This window comes from Gracilinanus agilis, chromosome 1, assembly GCF_016433145.1.
Source record: "Gracilinanus agilis isolate LMUSP501 chromosome 1, AgileGrace, whole genome shotgun sequence".
NCBI lineage: Eukaryota > Metazoa > Chordata > Mammalia > Didelphimorphia > Didelphidae > Gracilinanus > Gracilinanus agilis.
The window spans coordinates 736,752,879-736,773,002 of record NC_058130.1 but is presented as its reverse complement, the minus strand read 5'-3'; the positions used below and the strand labels follow the sequence as shown (position 1 = coordinate 736,773,002).

General features: G+C 38.9%; 1 protein-coding gene across 1 annotated transcript in view; it reads left to right on the top strand.

Annotated features, from left to right (window-relative positions):
* The window catches only part of LOC123256812 (ceramide synthase 4-like), a 35,063-nt gene extending 16,648 nt beyond the window's left edge, over nucleotides 1-18,415 (top strand). The window contains exons 6-10 of the mRNA XM_044685372.1: nucleotides 2,818-2,910; nucleotides 3,541-3,669; nucleotides 17,188-17,294; nucleotides 17,560-17,710; nucleotides 18,284-18,415. Of these exons, the coding sequence (XP_044541307.1) occupies nucleotides 2,818-2,910; nucleotides 3,541-3,669; nucleotides 17,188-17,294; nucleotides 17,560-17,710; nucleotides 18,284-18,415 (612 nt within the window). The remainder of the gene's footprint in view (nucleotides 1-2,817; nucleotides 2,911-3,540; nucleotides 3,670-17,187; nucleotides 17,295-17,559; nucleotides 17,711-18,283) is intronic.
* Nucleotides 18,416-20,124: the final 1,709 nt, after the last annotated feature.

Sequence of the window (20,124 nt, the reverse complement as noted above, 5' to 3'; positions counted from 1 at the left end):
TTATTTGCATTTATAAGATTTTGAACCCTAATACTCAATTTTTGTAAAGGTGCCATGATCATTTGAGAATATGTAGCCTCCTTTGGTCTCATTCAGTAATCACCAGAGTTTTATCATATCAAACTTTTCTAAAGTTCTAGTCAGGTCTTTGAATTTTCTTATATCTTTACTAACTTTGTCCAGGTCTAAAATTGGTATATTGAAGTGCCTTCATTACTATAGTTTCATTAGCTATTTCTCTTCTCAATTGAATGAACTCTTTAAGTATTCATTTTATGTAGTGCCTTTAAACATGATATGCGCCTTTTTATCATATTGTTTTTTACTGTTGCATTATTTGAAATTATGATTGCTTTTTTAGTTCACTTGAAACACAATGGATTTTGCTTGAGAGCATTATTTTAACTCTGCTAAAATATCTGTGAGTATCTTTGTTTCAAATGTGTCCTTTGAATACAACATACTGCTAGATCCTGTTTTCTAATCTATCCTGCTGTTCTCTTTCATTTTAATAGATGAGTTTATCCCAATCGTGTTCAGGGTTAGGATGGTTACTTGTGTATTTACCTGTACCCTATTCTCCTATATTTTTGTCTTTGTCCCAAGTCCCTATCTTTACAAAGAAGGTGAGGAAAAACAACTTTGCTTATCAGTAATGATAAAATGAAATTATCTGTTTTCACTCTTCTGTTTCCCTCTTCTATTTGCCCTACCAACAATCATAGGTTTTTACTCTTTCTTTTCTTTTAATATCCTCTTCAACTTCCCCATCCTATTTTGGAGTTCATTTTGCTTATGACTACTCCCTCACTTAACTTGCCCACCTTTTTAACTCAATCTCTTCCCTATTTCTTTATTGAGTTTAGTATATTTTTTTATACCAAACTTATGTGCATTCAATCTTCATCTGTCTAGTTTAGATGAAAGTGAGTTTCCTGAAAGAGATTTTGTTGTCCTTTACTACTTATTCCATCTTTGCATAATTTTCATCCCAGGCCTCCTTATTATGTGCAAAAGTAAGTTTCATCCTCCTCATTTCTTCCTTAGTATATTTCTCATTCTGTCCCATTTCCTTCTTCTCCTAACATCATCAAAACAAAAGAAAATTACCCTCCATATGTTCCATTGAATTTATTTAATTTTCTATGACCTTTAAAGACATTAGGGTTCCATGAGGACACTTTCTTCTCCTATCAGAAAGAAAATAATCCATCATTACATATTACATAGTATATACTTTCAAAGTATATACTCAGTTCTGGGCTTTCCATAATGAATGCTTAGAACCACTGTATTTCATTAAAGAATCATATTCTCCCCAATAGGATTATACTCGATTTTACTGAATAAATTATTCTTTTTTTTTAAACCCTTAACTTCTGTGTATTGACTCATAGGTGGAAGAGTGGTAAGGGTGGGCAATGGGGGTCAAGTGACTTGCCCAAGGTCACACAGCTGGGACGTGTCTGAGGTCAGATTTGAACCTAGGACCTCCCATCTCTAGGCCTGACTCTCAATCCACTGAGCTACCCAGCTGCCCCCTTGAATAAATTATTCTTATTTGTAAAGCTTTCTCTTTTGCCTTTTGTAACATCATTTTAAGCTTCCCTCTCCTTTATAGTGGCAATCCTGACCATGAGTCTCTCTCTGGTGCTTGATCTCTTTTTTTTGGCTCCCTGACATTTTTTTTTTACCTACAAGCTCTGGATTTTGGCTATAATTTTCCTGAGAATTTTCCATTTTGACATTTCCTCAGGCGACTAGTGAATTCTTTTCATTTTAACATTGACCTCTATCTAGTTCTAAGAGATCTATGAAGTTTTCATTTGTCATATCTTGAAATCAGATTTTGAAAAGCTTACAGCTGTTTCTCTTTGGTTTCTTTACCATTGTTTCTTATGATGCTTTTTGAAAGCTTTACTAAGATATTTGTTGGTAATTTGGTAGCCTTTAGGTCCTAGCACACTGCTATCCTTTCTCCAGTTCATTAGAATTCAACACATCCTACCATAACAAAATCTTTGTCACCTTGACCCTGCTATTTGGTGCATTAGCTATCTATCTCCACTTCATATCACCTATAAACTTAGTAAGTATTCCATCAATGCCTTTGTCCAAAATTCAACTCTTTGGCAAAAAAAAAAAAATCAAACATCACAGGGCAAAATTATTTCTTCAGATTTAACCATTCAACCAGATTCAAACTGACCCAACTATACAATTTATTAATCTCTGTCTCTCCATCTTTTCCTCAAAAACAGCATAAAAAGGGGGCAGCTGGGTAGCTTAGTGGATTGAGAGCCAGGTTTAGAGACGGGAGGTCCTAGGTTCAAATCTGGCCTTAGTCACTTCCCAGATGTGTGACCCTGGGCAAGTCACTTTACCCCCATTACCTACCCTTACCACTCTTTTGCCTTGGAGCCAATACACAGTATTGACTCCAAGATGGAAGGTAAGGGTTTAAAAAAAACAGCATCAAGAATTTAATCAAATGCTTCACTAAATCTTAGGTAAATTACATACATACATACACACACACACACATATATATATGGCATTCCTCTGATATGCAAGTATAATAATCTCATCAGAAAAATAAAATGACATTATTATGGTATGACTTAACAAGTCACAAGTATATAATTATGGAATCTAAATGGTCATGAAAAGAGAAAGATAGGGTCATAAATCTTTCATCAGTTTTTGTCTCCTTTTGAAATCTGTAGGTTTGGATTTTAGCATTAGTTTTGTTTTGTTTGTTTTTTGGTGTGTTGGGTTTGCAACATTATTTGACCACATGGTATTTTTGACCCAAAGCCTCTGAAGACTGGCCTGTATTGCTGGTACCTGCTGGAGATGAGCTTCTACCTCTCTTTGCTGCTCACTCTACCCTTTGATGTGAAGAGGAAGGTGAGTACGGTTAGAATCTAGGCTTCAGGGAAGAGCCCTGTCCCCACTAGCTAGGCAGAAGGAGAGAACAGAAGTAAAGAAGGAAGAATCATTTCTAATCCCTGTCCTCATGGGAAAGTGTCAAGCTTAACCATGACTGGGAAGGCCAATCCCTTGGACCTCATCTCAAAGCATCTCAAAGCTGCCCTAATGAGTCTAAGCTCTTTATGTTCTGCTAAGGATGGGGAAAGGGGAAGTCAGAAGAGACAAATACTAGGGAAGGAGACTAGATCTTAGGTGTCAAATCAATTAATTTTAATTAAAAAAACAGTACCTGTTCTTAGAAGATTACTTCAGATCTAGTCTTTATCTCTTCTACTATTGTTTTTCTACAACCTCTACCTCCATCTCCTTCTGATATCACATGTATTCTGGCATCACATTTCCTTCTATCTCACTTATTATGACTTTGCCTCCCTTTAATAGATCTATACCTCCCCTAGATGATGCTCCTCTAGCCAGGTGGAAGTGGGGTATACTACACTATAACCAAACAATAGATCAGGTCTTATCCTGATCAAAAGTGAGGCTAATTTCAAACCTAGGGAAGTCCTAAAAGTCACAATGTGATGGTTGCCTTCCTCTACCCAGGACACCATGGCACAGGTCATCCACCACTTTGTTGCCATCATCTTGATGTTCTTGTCCTATTGTTGCAACTTACTGCCCTTTGGTGCCTTGACATTGCTGCTACATGATACAACTGACATCTTATTAGAGGTGAGTCATCCTTTGTTCTCTTGTCAAGGTGTGTTCAGTTGGGATAATCTTCTGGGAACATTATGTGCATAAGAGCTACAGTCCAAAAGAAGAATACAGATCATCTCTATAGTATTGCGTGTGACTTTAGATGCCACCTTTTGGGAGGGATAAGACACCTACATAGCACAGTGGATGGAGTGCTGGGCCTGGAGTCAAGAAGACCTTAGTTTAGATCTAAACTCAGACATGTACTATGTGACTATGGGCAAATTACTTAGTCTTTGTTTGCCTCTGTATCCTCAACTGTAAAATAAGGCTTATTAGTCCCTACCTTCCCAGGTTGTTGTGAAGATCAAAAGAGAGAATAAGTGTAAAGTGCTTAGCAGTGTCTGGCACAATAGGCACAATATCAATGCTAGCTTTTAGCATCTTCATTGTTGTTAGTTATGAGTGTCAGCAGTGAGGCAACCTTTTGAAGAACTGAGAGGCTGGAAGCATTCTAGAGAAGGATAGGTAGAAGACTGAAATTCAAGCTAAACAAGGATCGATTGAAGAAAATAGAAATATTTGACTTGGAGAAGAGAAAGCTATTCAAAATAGGTGAGACATAGTGCCTGATATCAAGAATTTAAAGGGCTATGACATCAGAGGATAGACTTTTAATTGCCTCATTAAACTCTTTCTAATCCATCTATAACAGCTAATTAACAAATCTTCCTAAAGTACTAATTTGGTCTTTTGCTCCCTTCTACAATAAACTCCAGTGGCTGCCTATTATATCTGGGATAAAATATAGACTCTTCTGCTTCAACAATTCAACCAGCACCAACCTCCCTTTCTAGTCTTGTTGCACATTACTTCCCTCTGGTGGTCTAGTAAAACTGGCATTCTTGCTGTTCAAATGGTTCAGCAGCACAAGTAGTTTTCTACTTTCTATGGAAATGGCATTAAAGAAGATATAACGTCTCTCTGTTTCCCTTCTGCATCCTAAGGATCACTAGACTTTTCTACCTAGCTTGCAGCTGAAACCTTCTGTATGAGCTATCTCCATCACAATCAGGGTTCCTTGAGAGAAGGGATTGTCTTTCCCATTTATACCCTGAATCATTAGCCCAGTGCTTTGCACATATCAAGTGCTTCATAAATGCTTTTTCAATCATTCATTATTCAAACATATCACCACATTTTTTTATGCCCATGCCTTTGCAATGACTGTCAGATTTACAGAATTTAGAGCTGGGAGGGCCACTCAGTGGCCATCTAGTCTAACGTACATATAAAAGAATCTTCATTATAACATACCAACAAGTAGCTGTGCAACTTCTGCTTGAAGATCTTGAAGGAGGACAATACACTGCCTCTAAAAGTAACCCATTCCACTTTGGGTCAGCTCTGATTATTAGGAAATTTTCCTGATGACAACCCTAAATGTCCCTCTTTAGCACTTGTAATGTAGAAGAGGGCAGGATGGAATTCCTGCAAAATACAGGGTCAAGCCTTACCAAGAATACCAGGGGACCCCCCCCCCCCGGAGAACTTTGGGTGAGGGGCAGTTGAGAGGTAGTTAAACAGTTGTTATCTGGGAGTTGAGGTGGGCAGATCTTTCTGCTTGCTGCTCCTGATTTGGGGGTTCACCTGAGAGGCCATAGGGGCAAAAGCCATTGTGATTTCTACTCAGGAGTTAGCCTGTCTAGTAGGATTAGACCTTTCTAGCATCAATATAATAATTATTAGTTAAATAGAGATTAGAAGTAATTATTATTAGCCTAGAGAGCAAGTTAACTAAGTGCCTGCCACTCCCTCCTGGGGGGAGGGGCAGCTTCAACCTGACAAATCAGGGCTTCCCATTACCTATCTAAATCTTAATTACCCCCTCTTGCCTTCCCCTTCCTTTCTTTCTTTATCAATCTAAACTTAATCTTCAATATCTGTGCCTGGGAATTATTTGAGGATACTCACTGCTCACTGTTGCCATTAAGCTTGATTCTTATCAGTTGCCAGCTTAAGAAGTCAAGTCCCATCTCAGTCCTCAACATTAGGATAACTAGCTACTACTCAGTCCTCAATCAGATCTGTGGGGAATATAAATTAAAGAAAGGGAACATCATTAAAGATTAGCCTCTGCTGGATCTTGCTTGAAGATCTTCAGCCCTGACTCCATCATTAACTGAAACCAACTGCTTGGGGGGAGGGATTTGAGAACAAGGAGTACTTAACCCCCTCCCTACTCACTCAAGCCTGTCAACGTGGGAGGAGTGTCCAGCAGACATTTGGTCCAGGCCAATCTATCAGCTTCCCTAATATTTCTGTTATTACAAACATAACTCACTTCAATCCATTGTTCCTTGCTCAACTGTCTAGGAACAACCAGAACAAGTCTAATTTATCCTCCACATGACAGCCCTTCAAATACCTAAATAGAACTATCAAGTTGCCCATGAGTCTTCTTTACCACAGTCTAAAAATTCCCAGTGTCTTCAAACAATTTTCATATCTCATGAATTCAATGCCCCTCACTGTCCTGGTTGCTTTCTTCTCCACACTGTCCTCAGAACTGAACACAATATTCTAGTTGAGGTTTAACAAAGCCAGAGTACATTGGAACTACTACCTCCATGTTCCTGGAGAGTAGGCCCCTCCTAATGGAGGTCAAGATCACTTTAGATTTTTGGTTGCCACATCATACTGCTGGTTCATGTCAAACTTTCAGTCCACTAAAATCTCTATACTCTTTTTAGAACAACCACTGTCTTCCACCTTAGAGAAGAGCTCCATGTCTTCTCACATCTCACCTTACCCTTATGAAGTTGATTTTTTGTACCCAAATGCAAGGCTTTATATTTATCCTTGCCTATGGAATTTTATCTTATTAGATACAGTCCAATGCCCTAGTCTATCAGGATCTCTTTGAACCTGACTCTGTCATCCAGTGTATTAGCTATGCCTCCTAGCTTTGTCATCTTCAGATTTGATGAGCATAACCTCCTTGCCCATGAGAAATATATTAAACACCACAAGGTGAAGTGTAGATTCCTGAGATATGCCATAGGAGACCTTCTATCATATTGACCCTAAACTATTAGCAACTACTCTTTGATTATGGTCATCGAATTGGTTTTAAATCCATCTGATTATATTGTCATTTAATCTTCCTCCCATCTTATCCAAAAGAATAGGATACTTTATTTTAAAATTAATAACATTTCAATAAACCATCCATAGTATTTCTATATTAATTAGAATCTTGAACCCTTTGACTCCATCTCCCAGAATTCTTTCCCTGTCCCAAAATTCTTTCTTTCCTTTTACGTGCATCTTTATGTTACTGTTTATATAGTTCTGGAAGCTCCTCCCTGGCTCTCTCTTCCAAGTGAGTGGCTTGAGTGAACTCCCTTCAGATTCTTGCTTTTCTTATTTTCCCTTTTCCTTTGAGTTAAATTTAATAAATCTTATTAAATATAATACTTGGAGGATTGGATATTAATTTTAAAAACTACAATTTCCCTTATCCACCTGGTTAGTAATCTTAGACTGGCATGACTTGTCCTTGATGAAGATATGCCAGCTCTTTGTAATCATCAATTTACCATGAACCATCTTGGTAACAATCCTTTCTAAAAGTTTCCCAGGAATATGATTCAAGCTTATGAGCCTCTGTTTCTTCCCTCTGTTGAAAAAGAGGAGAGCCTTCCTTTCTCTGGTCTTATATGATATATATTCTATTTTCCATGAACTTTCATATATCATTTCAGTGACCAGAAATCACATATGCCAGATTTTTCAGCACTGAACAACATAGTGCTGGTGGTAAGGGGCATGGGGTTTTCAAGGGGTATTTATTTTAAAAAGACTAGCTTCTTCCTTCTTTTGTTGTCACCCAGGTCTCACCTGTGGCTCCAATAACTTGTACCATGCTCAGCAGGCACACCCAGTAAATCTACTTCAGCCAGCCAGCTAAACCAGGTTAAGGGTAACCAATAAGTCTTAAACCAATTAGTGAATTAAGGGGATGCCTACTCCAGCATGTGAATACTTTCCCTCAGTGAAATAGGTGGATGAGAACAATTTTTTTCCAAACTACTTATAGACAGTGGAAGCAGGCAATATGGAGTGCTTAGAGTTTGGCTAGACATTAAAGAAGCCAAGATTATCCACTACATCCTAAGCCATCACCAATCATTTTGATTTTTGTTCCACTGGACTTTAATGTCTCAGTAAGAGAAAGTGAGGCTCATCTTCTCACTGGAAGCAGCAGTGGGATTTGGCAGCCCCTTGAGCATCTGAGAAACTTTTTTTAAGGACCACATTGCTCACTTCCTGGAGCAAGGAAGGGGCTAAAAAAGGTGCCCTAAAAATTGTCTGCTTGAAATTTTCTGTTTCACCTAACCCTGGCCTGCTTACCATGGCAGGTGGAGATCCTACCTTGTGATCAAAACATTTAAATGTACAAAAGCTCATTGGGGCAACTGGGTAGCCCAGTGGATTGAGAGCCAGGCCTGGAGACGGAGATCCTAGGCTCAAATCTGGCCTCAGACACTTCCTATCTGTGTGACCTTGGGCAAGTCATTTAACCTCCATTGCCTAGCCCTTATTGCTCTTCTGCCTTGGAACCAATACATAGTATTAATTCCAAAATGGAAGGCAAAGGTTTAAAAAAAATTCTTGAAAAGATTCCACTCACCAGGGGCACATGGAATGTGTGCACTCTTATGGAAAACATGAACCCTAGTAGAGTGAAAAGACAAATAGGTCTTATTGCAAGTGAATTCAGCAGGTATCACATTGCCCTGAGTGAAACAAGGCTGGCAACTAAAGGCTAGCTTACCAAAGTCAGAGCTGGTTGCACAGTTTTCTGAAGTGGTCAACATAATGAGAGCACTGAGAAGCTAGCATAGGTTTTGCAATCAATTCTAATCTAGTCAACAAGCTTGTATGCCTCTCCAAAGGAGTAAATGACAGGCTCAAGACAATGTGATCACTATTCGCAGAAAAGTGTATGCTCCCACCATGACAACCCTGATGAAGCCAAAGAAGAATTCTATGAAGACCTGAAGACCCTCATCAATAGTGTGCCAAAAGAAGGCAATGTTGTAATTCTTGATGACTTTAATGCCAGAATAGGCACAGACTATCAGATATGGCAGGGAGAGTTTGGGACAAAATGGAGTCAGAAACTGCAAAAGCCACAATCACTACAGAAGACTTGTGAAACTCATGACCCTTCTTATCACCAACATTGTCTTTCATTTACTTAAACACAATAAAACTTTGTGGATATACTCTTAAAGCAAATGTTGGTGTTTAATAGATTATGCCATTAGAAGATGAGATAATATGAAAATGATGAAGGCAATGTGTGGCTCAGAGTGCTGGACTAATCAAAGGCTTATCCTATTCAAGCTAAACATTCACATTCAACAAAAGCAGTTGCCAGAATGCAAGAAGACTACCAGAAGACTTAATGTCAACAGATTAGGGATATTCTCAGGGACTGAATAGTTTGTTGCTAACTTGAAAGAAAAGCTGAGCCAATACACTGTTGACAACAGTGGAGTAGAAAAGGAGGGGGCAATTTTCAGAGATTTGGTGTATAACACCACATTTACTCATCTGGGCCAGAATACTCATAAACATCAGGATTTGTTTGATAAAAATTATGGGGAAATTCAGAAGCTACTAAATGAAAAATGAGGATTTACCATTACCATTTCATAGGGTCTACCAGCATGATAGTTTCATCCATCTCTAATAAGGTAGCATTAACTCCATCTAAAGTAAAGTGCAAACAAACCTTAGAGAGATGCAGGATTCTTGGCTCAGTAATAAGACCCATGAAATTTAGTTCTATGGTGATAGTAAAAACCCAAAGCACATCTATGCCCTGAAAGCTATTTATGGACAAAAGATCTGTGGTGTATGTCAGCTACTTAGCACTGATAAAGCCACATTGATTAATAATAAAGTCATGATCCTGGAGAGATGGGTAAACACTTCCATGTTGTTCCCAACAGACTATTATCAATAAATGATGAAACCACTGACAATATACCTCAAGTTGAAGTCAATCCCTCTCTAGCTGAATTTCAGCTGAAGAAGAGGTTTTGAATGGTATTTGATTCCTAATTCCTGTGGCAAAGCACCTGGTGCTGATTCCATTCCAGCAGAGATTTACAAGGCCCGGTGGGGTCCACAGTACTGTATAAAAGCTAACTAAAATCTTCTATTATATGGCAAGAAGAGGTTATCCTCCTAGAGACAAGGATACCTCCATTGTTTACCTCTAAAAAGGGAAAGGAAATAGATTGTCCTGTGATAATAACAGGGGGTGTCTCTCAGTCACTGCAGGCAAGATTCTTGCTAGAGACCTTCTAAGTGACATCTTCACCTAGAAGATGGTGTAGGGATTGTTATAAAAATTAGAAGGTATCTCTATTGCTACTAATATTACTAGGCTAGTTATTATAGTTGTTATTAATTTGAGGAAGCTGTGGTTTGGATTCCCCTGATGGCTGATACAGGGACACCTGTGTCCTACCATTCAGCTGGATGTTATAATAACTGCCCTTCTTTATAACAGTGCCCAGGCAGGATCCCTAAAGGTCAGGGGATGGGTAACCCTTTCAGATCCCACCTGGGGTTGATTGATTATTAGTATTGGGCTCTATTAGCCTTGGATAACATTCATCTGACTGCGTTTCTCCCTCTCCAGAGTGGTGATGGAATAACTACTCAAGGAAGGTACTTAATGATTTTATCTATGATGTTGATAAGAGAAAGGAATGATCAGGAATGGATTGGGGAATAGGAGACCTTATCACTACAGCTAAGACAATAATCCCTCAGGACTGCAGGATGTTCTGTAATGCTGGAGCTTCTGTTCTTCATCTCCTCTGGCTCAGCCTGGCCATAGCCAAACCAGAGTAAGCAATCTGTTTGGTTGACACAGATATTGATCTCTCTCTCTCAGTTTCATACTGCTAGTTGTTGTGCCAGTCCTACAGCCTTCAGGAAATACCACCCTTACCACCCTCTGCTTCTTCTCCAGCCCCCTTCCGGTTTGCCCCTGCCGGGCCCGGGATACCTAAATATCTAGAGGGAATTCAGAAAGAAACAGGGGATCCACAGTCAGACCCACAGGTCAATCAATGTCCAAGATTAGATTAAAGTTTAAAGCAAGGATTTCAGGCAGGGCTCTTAAATCAAAAGCCAAGCCAAAGCCAAAGCTAAAGCCAAAAGGGTCCCTGTCAGGAGGCTGCCAGGGTATTTATACCCTCTGGCCAACTGCCTTTCTTCTTGTCCTCACGGCCTCTGGGAACATTCCCAACTCCAACTGTCTTCACTTGGCAATCAAGGTGAGACTCTTAGCTCCCAGAGTCTGAATATGACAGGATTAAATTTAGGGGTTTGACTAAAATATGAGAATTCTAAATTAATATTGTGGTTGCTGATTAAAAATTATTATAGCTCAAGTTAAGTGACTTTTAGTAGCTTTTATTTACAAAGAGGCAAAAAGAGTGAAAGTAGAGAAATGTAGTTCTCAAGTTTTCCTGGTCACCAAAGGAGTAAAACAGGAGTGTACTTGATCCCATGTTTTTTAGTATGATGTTTTCAGTGATGTTGTCAATGCTTTCAATGAAGAAGGTATAGAAAATGTCTAGCCTATCACACTAAATATTGCTCTGGTGTCCAGCTCAGCCCCAGCAGGGCTCATTAACCCTCAGCCAGAGGGCTGGTGATGTCTTATACAAAGGTTTCACCAACTCAGCCTCCTCAAGGAGAAGGAGGCCTCTCCGGAACTCATCTCTCCAGAAGCCAACTACTCATTCACTGAAGACGAAGTCCAAAGGAGAAGATCCAGGAGCAGTCCAAGAAGCAGTCTAAGAGCCAAGGTCCCAAGTCAAAGCTGAGGTCCAAGTCCAAAGCCACCTCCAAGAGGCAAGTCACTAGCCGAAGTTCCAAGCTGAAGATTCAAGCCAAAGACTCAAGCTAAAGACCCCTTGGACAGGAAATTCAGGACTTTTTATAGTCCTTTTTCCACATCACTGCCTGTCTCTTCCTCCACTTCAGAGGGGCCAATCACAGCTTCCAAATTGCCTAGCACTGCCCATTGGGGCAGTGTCTGTGAGATCCACCTCTCATCCTTTGAGGGTATAAACTCTTATCAAAGGATTCACAAGTTTCTGACTGATTGAGTTAAAAGAGTGGAGCTCTCCAAGTAAGTGATTTGTGAACTCCTTTACTTAGTGTTAAGTAAGAGTGTTTAAGTTTTTGGTTGATTAAATCAAAATAGACAAAGAGAATAAGGAATTCCCTTTCACAATGGCTACTTACTTGAAGGCAAGTGTGGCTTCAGAAAGGGCATAGGAACAATTGATATGGTCAACTCCAGGAGAAATGCCAAGAGGAGAACAGAAATCTATACACAATGTTCATTGATCTGACCAAGGCCCTTAACACTGTCAATCATGAAGGTTTGTGGAAGATTTTGGCAATTTGGTTGCCTAGAGAACTTCATCAATATTGTACAACAGCTCCATGGTAGCATGTTTGCATGGGTTCTGGATAATTACCAATGTTCTCAAGTTTTCCTGGTCACCAAAGGAGTAAAACAGGAGTGTACTTGATCCCATGTTTTTTAGTATGATGTTTTCAATGATGTTGTCTATGCTTTCAATGAGGATGAGATGGCATCAAGATCAGCTTCCACACTGATGGTAAATTATTTCACTTGAAAAGGCTACAAGCCAAGACTAAAATTGAGGAACATTTGATATGTGACTTTCTGTTCACAGATGATTGTGCACTCAGTACAGCCTCTGAGACTAAGATGCAACAGAATATGAATTGATTTTCTGCCTTTCATGCTAATTTTGGCCTGATATAACACCAAGAAACAGATTCTTCATCAGCTAGCAACACACCATCCACACATGGGACCACTACTTACAGCAAATGGAGAAATTGTGGATGCTATGGATAAGTTCACTCACCTTAGCAATATACTTTCTAGGAATGTCTACATAGATGATGAGGTTGGTGTAAACATTGCCAGAGCTAGCTCAGTGTTTGAGAAGCTTCGAAGGAAAGCAGGAGAGAGATGAGATATCAATTCAAGGTCTACCGAGCCATTGTGCTAACCTCATTGTTGTATTACTGTCATACCTGGACAGTGTATCAGAACCATGCCAGGAAAATGAATCTCTTCCATTTGAATTGCCTTAGGAAGATTCTGAAGATCATCTGGCAAGATAAGATGCCAAACATTGAGGTCCTTTCTCAAGCTGAACTGCCAAGCATTCAGACTTTATTGCAGAAAGCACAACTCTTATGATCTGGCCACATTGTTAAAATATCAAATGTACATTTGCCTAAAATACTATTTTACAGAGAACTCACACAAGACAAGTGCTCAAAAAGAGGTCATAAGTGATACAAGTATCTTCTCAAGATCTCTCTAATGAACTTTGTCTCATTGTGAGACATAGGAGATCCTGACACAAGACTGTCCTGCACAACATGCCCAAATCAAAGAAGGCTCTGTGCAAACAAAGCAGAATTGCAATACCTAAAAGAAATTTAAAAATAAAAAAAAAAAGGTTAGATGCACAAATTTAGAGACAGCTTCATCCCAAATGTTCATACAATCTAATTACACCCAACCTATGGTAGAGCCTTTCTGAACTCATATAGGTCTGATCAGCAAGAATGGGATATATGGTACATTTACTCCAATATATTGCTGTCATTTTGGTCCTCTTTGAGTACAAAGGACAACAGCTAACCATTTCTGAGCCAGGGAAATTTGTATTCATCGAGAGGACCCTTACTAGTCCAATATATATCTTGGTTATCATCTCCTTGTCATTTTTGTTCTCCCTGTCAATTTTGTTCTGTTATTTTTGGTAAAAGGGTCATTCATTTTTGCAGAGAAAAGAAATGGAAAAAAAATCAAGCAGTTCTATTTTCTATCTGTTGCCAGTGATTGACCTGCTCATCTCAAACAAAAGTCCCAGCCCTTCTTTCATTCTCTTGTTTTTTACTCCCAACATAAAGGATCCCTTTTTGTTATACTTGGTTTTCCTTGACAGGCTTAGTTCATTCATTCTTTAGCTTTCGTATAGCTATTTTTACACACTTTTATATTCATTTTTTGTTAACTAGTTTTACTTCCATCTTCTGCATATTTCTTTTTAAAGTCTGAATTCCTTCTGGAGAACTGGAACCATGCCCAAAGAACCATAAAACCATGCATACCCTTTGATCTAACAATACCACTATTAGGTCTGTTATCCCAAAGAGATCAGGACTTACTTGTACAAAGATATTTGTAGTAGTTCTTTTGGTAGTAGCAAATAACTGCTAACTGAAGGGATGTCCATCAGTTGGGAATGATTAAACAAGCTATAGTATATGATTATAATGGAATACTGTTGTACCAGAAGAAATGGCAAACTGGATGATCATTAAAAAAAACCTTGAGAAGATTTATATGAAGTGATGCAAAGTGAAGTGAGCAGAACCAGAAAAATGTTGTATGTAGAAATAGCAATAATATATGACAATCAACTGTGAATGACTTTATTATTAGCAATCAAGTAACCAAGAAAACTCCAAGACTCATGAGGAAAAAGACTATCCATAAGCATAGAAGAGACTAATAGAATATGAATGCATATTGAAGCATACATTTTCACTTTATTTCCTTCATGAATTTTTCTTGCATATGCAATATATGTCTTCTTTCAAAATATGATAAACATGGAAATGTGTATTGCATGATAGAACATGTATAACATATCATATCTGCCATCTGGGGAAGGGAGAGGTCAAGAAGGGAAGGAGAGAACATGGATTGCAAGATGTTAGAAATTATTTAATTATTTATATTTATACATTTTTATATATATATATATTAACTATATATTTATATATAATAAATATTTAATTATTGAAAATTGCATCTACATGTAATCTGAAAAAGAAAACTATAATAAAAATTTAAAAATAAATAAATTAAAATCCGAATTCCATTCTGCATCATTCTCTTCAGATAAAAATCCATCTTTCCTCAACAACTGATTTCTTTTTGTCTCATTAGAATTAAGTTCCTAAGCATTTCTTTCTTCTCTTGGGCAAACTTCCTCAAAGCATTTTCATCTGTTGGAAGCTATCTTTCTTTTGAATCCACTGAAATAAGCTTTTCCCAAAGTTAGAATTCATGTCAGACTATGTCTTGTTTTCTTCTTCTTCATAAACTGTAGGATGGAGTGCTTTTTTTCCTTTCAAGGTTCCTATCATTTCTGATATCATCCAGTTCTTCTCTGGTAACAAGAATCAATCAGATCTAGGGCAGAATTCCCCTTTGTCAGTTCTTCTGTACTTTAAAGGATGTAATTATCTCTAAGGAAATATTAAGTGCTCTGCTTTTGGTAGAGAGAACCCCAGAAAATGTCTGGTGAATTGAAGTCCCCCTAACACTACTATACCATACCTCTGGGCCAGGCTTGGGATTTGTTTCCCAAAATTCTCATTTATTTCTGTCCAAGTAATCTGTAGAGCAGTGGTTCCCAAACTTTTTTGACCTACCGCCCCCTTTCCAGGAAAATATTACTTAGCCCCCTGGAAATTAATTTTTTTTAATTTTAATAGCAATAAGAAAGATAAATGCACCTATGGCCATCACCGCTCCCCAGGATCGCTGCAGCACCCACCAAGGGGTGGTAGCGCCCACTTTGGGAATCACTGAGAGTACTCCAATAATAAAATTACTTCTGTTTCTCCCTCCTTTTTTTTTTTTTAAAACCCTTCCTTACCTTCTGTCTTTGAATTAGCACTAAATATCACTTAAGGCAGAGAGTGATAAGAGTTAGGCATTTGGAGTTAAGTGTCTTGCCCAGGGTCACATAGTCAGGAAGTGTTTGAGGGCAGATTTGAGTCAAGGACTTCCCATCTCCAGGCCTGACTCTCTATCCATCGAGCCACCTCTCCCTCTTTTTAAATTTCTACCCAAAAACTGATCATCATCCTGCTTTCTTCTTTGGGGTCCCATATTTCCTTACAAGAAAATATACCTTCTTAGTGTACAAAATTACCAGCCCCTTTTTATATCTTAATGTTGGGTTTTTTGGTGGTTTTTGAATAAGATATAACTTTTCAAAGGCATAGTGCAGTCATTAATTTCATAAAACCAAGTCAGAGGGTAATTTGAACCTTTAACATCTCATTTTTGCCAATAAGTTCGTGTGTGTGTGTGTGTGTGTGTGTGTGTGTGTGTGTGTGTGTGACCCTGGACACGGCACTTAACCCTGTTTGCCTCAGTTTCCTTATTTGTAAAATGAATTGGAAAAGAAAATAGCATAATAATATTCTATTAATTCATATGCCATGATTTCTTCAGCAATTCCCCAATTGATGGGCACCTTTCAGTTTCTAGTTATTTGCTGCCACAAAAGGAGCTACTAGAAATCCTTTTATACATATACATTCTTATTTTCTTTATTTGATCTCTGTGGAGTAGTCCTATCAGTGGTATTTCTGAGTCAAACAACGAACACTTTCTAATAACTTAGTAACTTAACTACTTCAAATTCCTTTTCTTTGTCTCAACAACTACACAATCACAGTCACTTCCCCTAGAGTCTTGTACCAATCTAAGTTGGTTTCATCAATTTGTGTCACCCACAAAGCCACTTATCAATTTGCTTAACCTAGTAATTATTCCATTTACCTTATCTCACCTTGTCTTGTCTTGCTACCTAGGTTGCCTACATCTTTCAGACTCCCTACTTTCTTCCAGCACTCCTTAGTGATACCTTATATAGGAGGTCTTTCTGTAATACCAAAAGTAGCGTTATCTTACCCAAATATCTTGTATCTATATCTTATTTAGGTATATAGGTACCTATTATCTCCCCAAACTAGACTTTCAAGTTACATTGAGGTAATGATCTGTTTTCAGTTTTGTCTTTATTCACAGTAACCAGTTGGTGCCTGACCCATAGTAGGCACTTATTAAGTAATGATGGATGAATCACTTGATTTGTCCTAAGGGGTGGAACTAGGGACAATACGGAGTGAAGGAAGTAAAGAAAAGCAAAAGATATGTTTTAGGCTGGACCCAAGGAAAACGTTCCTTAACATCAGAGCTCTATGAAAGTAGAATGAATAGTCTCTTTAAAAATAGTGGCATTTGGGGGCAGCTGGGTGGCTCAGTGGATTGAGAGTCAGGCCCAGAGATGAGAGATCCTGGGTTCAAATCTGACCTCAGACACTTCCTAGCTGTGTGACCCTGGGCAAGTCACTTGACCCCCATTGCCTACCCTTACCACACAATACTGTGTATTGACTCCAAGACATAAGGTAAGGGTAGAAAAAAAAATAGTGGCATCCCAATTATTGGAGATCTTCAAATCTGTCTGGATGACAATTTGTCAGTTGTAAAGAAGATTCCTGATCAAATAAGTATTGTACTTATATCTTCTGACACCTCTCTTAACTCTGAGAATATGTGATTCTAAAATTTTCCACCCTTTCCAGGCCAGTAAGATGCTCCTTTATGCACACTGGAAACATGCATGTGAAATAGTCTTTGCCATCTTTGCTGTGATGTTCATTGTCACCCGGCTCATCCTCTTCCCAACCAAGTAAGCCTCTTCCCAGAAGATGGAGAGGGTTGGAGATAGTGATTGTGAACCCTGGGAAACCTAGAGCCCAAATTTCTCCTGTTATAAGAGTCTTCTGTTGCCCTTCAAAAAGTGAGCTGTTGAAACCTTCCATGTATAGAAAAGTTGAGAAAGGGAGCTGGTCAGGCTTGATGCTCTTCCCCCATCCCTGGAGGCTCATGTTGCTAGTGACTAAGTGTTGTCTAAAAGGTCCCCAATGTAACCTAATTTCCTTTCTTTCCTGCAGAATCATCTATGTTTCCTTCTATTATTTCACGTGGAATCTCTACTTTGGATATATTTTTTCCTTATTCCTTCTGACCATCCTACAGGGACTCCATGTCTTCTGGTCCTACTTTATTCTCCATATAAGCTATTTAAGGATTATATATAATAAGGTATGTACAAAGATGGCCTTAGTCTTGGCCTCTGATCCTTTTATACTTGGTAAGCTTCCTGTTGTCTCAGTGGCTACTTAAGCATCTCAAGGGCAAGTAAACAGTAAATTCAATCCCAGAGGCCCTTGTATATGTGAAAAGGGGAACATTCAAGAATAGGGGAAATGAAGACTCAGGCCTGACATTCTACTGCTAATGGGTAACTAGACTGTCCTGGCTGAGGGGAAAGAGGGTCTCAACTAGAATCCTTATCTTTCTTCCTTTCTCTTTCCACTTCTTTTCTTTTCATATCTCTAACTAGTCTCTGTTTCCATCTGTCTTTCTACTCTTTCCATGTCTTTTTTCTTCGTCTTTCAACTCCCTGTCTCTCTTCTGCCAACTCTTTCTTCTCTCCTTATCTCCATGTCTTTTTCCTTTCTTTTCGTAATCATTTTGTTCCTCCTTTCTCCTTTTTCTTTTACTGTCTTTCTCTATTTATCTTTTTCTTATACCTCTGATTGGTTATTTCCATCTGTCCATCCCTCTTCCTCACTTTCTGATCCACTTCCTTTCTTGGCCTCTGATTTTCTGTAGAAGAGTGATTTGAGGAGTGACGTGGAGGAACAAGACACAAGTGATGAGCAGTTAGAGAAGATGGAGAAGCAGAAGAACAGGAGGCTCCAGACCAATGAAGATACCAATTCCTACAACATCCTCTGGATTTGAGTGTCCTGACCTTCTGACCAATATTCCTATTCTAGCAACATAGACTGATCCAGACTAAGGCTATCAGATTGCCCAATTGATGGATGAAACTTGGAGGATGGGTCTTCTAAGGATAAGATCATTATGGGAATCATCTCAGGTCCTTATTTGGTGTAGATTCTGGTTCTGGACCAAAAAACTTTCATTCTGTTTCTCCCTATCTATCAGCCCATCCCCACCTCTGTTAAACCTCAGAGAAGAAAGGAAGCTTGGAATCTCTACATGGGGTGTTAGGATGGGCTTAACAATCTTCTTGAGCTTAATAATCTCCCTAGACTACTAAATATTGTTCCCATTATTCTGGCTGTTAAGCACTGTTCTGATCATTCACAAGGTCTTAGTAAAAGTGATGCTGGAGAGAGGATAGAGATTCTCTAGGCCTTCTCCGCTATGTTCCTGCTGTACAGATGCTGCTAAGGACATGAGGGACCCCCCAGATGAGCTCATAGCGGCCACTTCAGATCTCCTTGGAAGTCAAGAGATAGCCATCAGCTCTTTAAATTAATGAAAATGGACTCAGGCTATAAGGCCTGGGACTAGACTAAGCTGACTAGATTCTCTCCTTGCAGATCCAAGGGTACCAAGTCCAGAGATGGAAATAATAAAACTTAAGCAACTAGGATTCACTGTCTCCAAGCCCTTTGCCTCATTATCAGCTCATTCCTACTTCTGAGGTCACCCTTATCACTCTCCCTATCTCATTCATAATCTTTTTCACTGTTTTCATTTTTCATAATTTTCTTGGATTCAGAATCTTAGAATGTCAGAACTAGAAGGGACTTCAGAGAGCCCAGTTTGAACTGGATGTCCTCTACAAGTCCTATAACGAGGTCATCAGGCTTCTACTTGAATACCTACAGAGATGGAGTGTTACAACCCAATCTCCTACTGGACAGTAGTACTGTTTGCTGGGAGTTGGGAAGTTCTTTACTAAATTGAATCCAAACTACCCTCAGTATAACTATTCTCATTCTATTATCTGTTGTTATGGACCACTCTGGAAAATCAGAAAAAGAAATCAATTTAGGGAGATTAGTTTTAGATAGTTTGGCCCTAAATAAATGAAAAATAAATACTGGAAAGCAATCATCTGAGCCAAACTGACATTTGTAAAAAGTTGTAAATTACAAAATGTCAGGGTACAGGCATGTCCCAGCTCGACCAAAGACCCAGAACTCCTGTGTCAACTGATAGATATAGAATCAGATTACTCAGACTCTCCCACCCCATTTAAAAAGGGAGCGGTCATATGGATATTTCCTCTTAGAAGGGGCAACCAGAGAAGATCTGGTCTTTCTTGTTTCTATTCTATGAGGTAATAGAATAGAAAGGAACATCCATTCCATAAATGGTAAAAGTCAAAGCCACTCTTGTAGCTTTGGAGCCATTTGAGGTATAATGTCTGGATACATTCAAGGATGCTGTATGCATATGCAAGGATATTTTACCAAGACATTTCAGAGGATTTTACTCTCAATATGATTATTGATTCACATTCACAATTATTCAGTCAATTAATAATTGGGACTGAGGGCAGCTGGGTAGCTCAGTGGAGTGAGAGTCAGGCCTAGAGACAGGAGGTCCTAGGTTCAAACCCGGCCTCAGCCACTTCCCAGCTGTGTGACCCTGGGCAAGTCACTTGACCCCCATTGCCCACCCTTACCAATCTT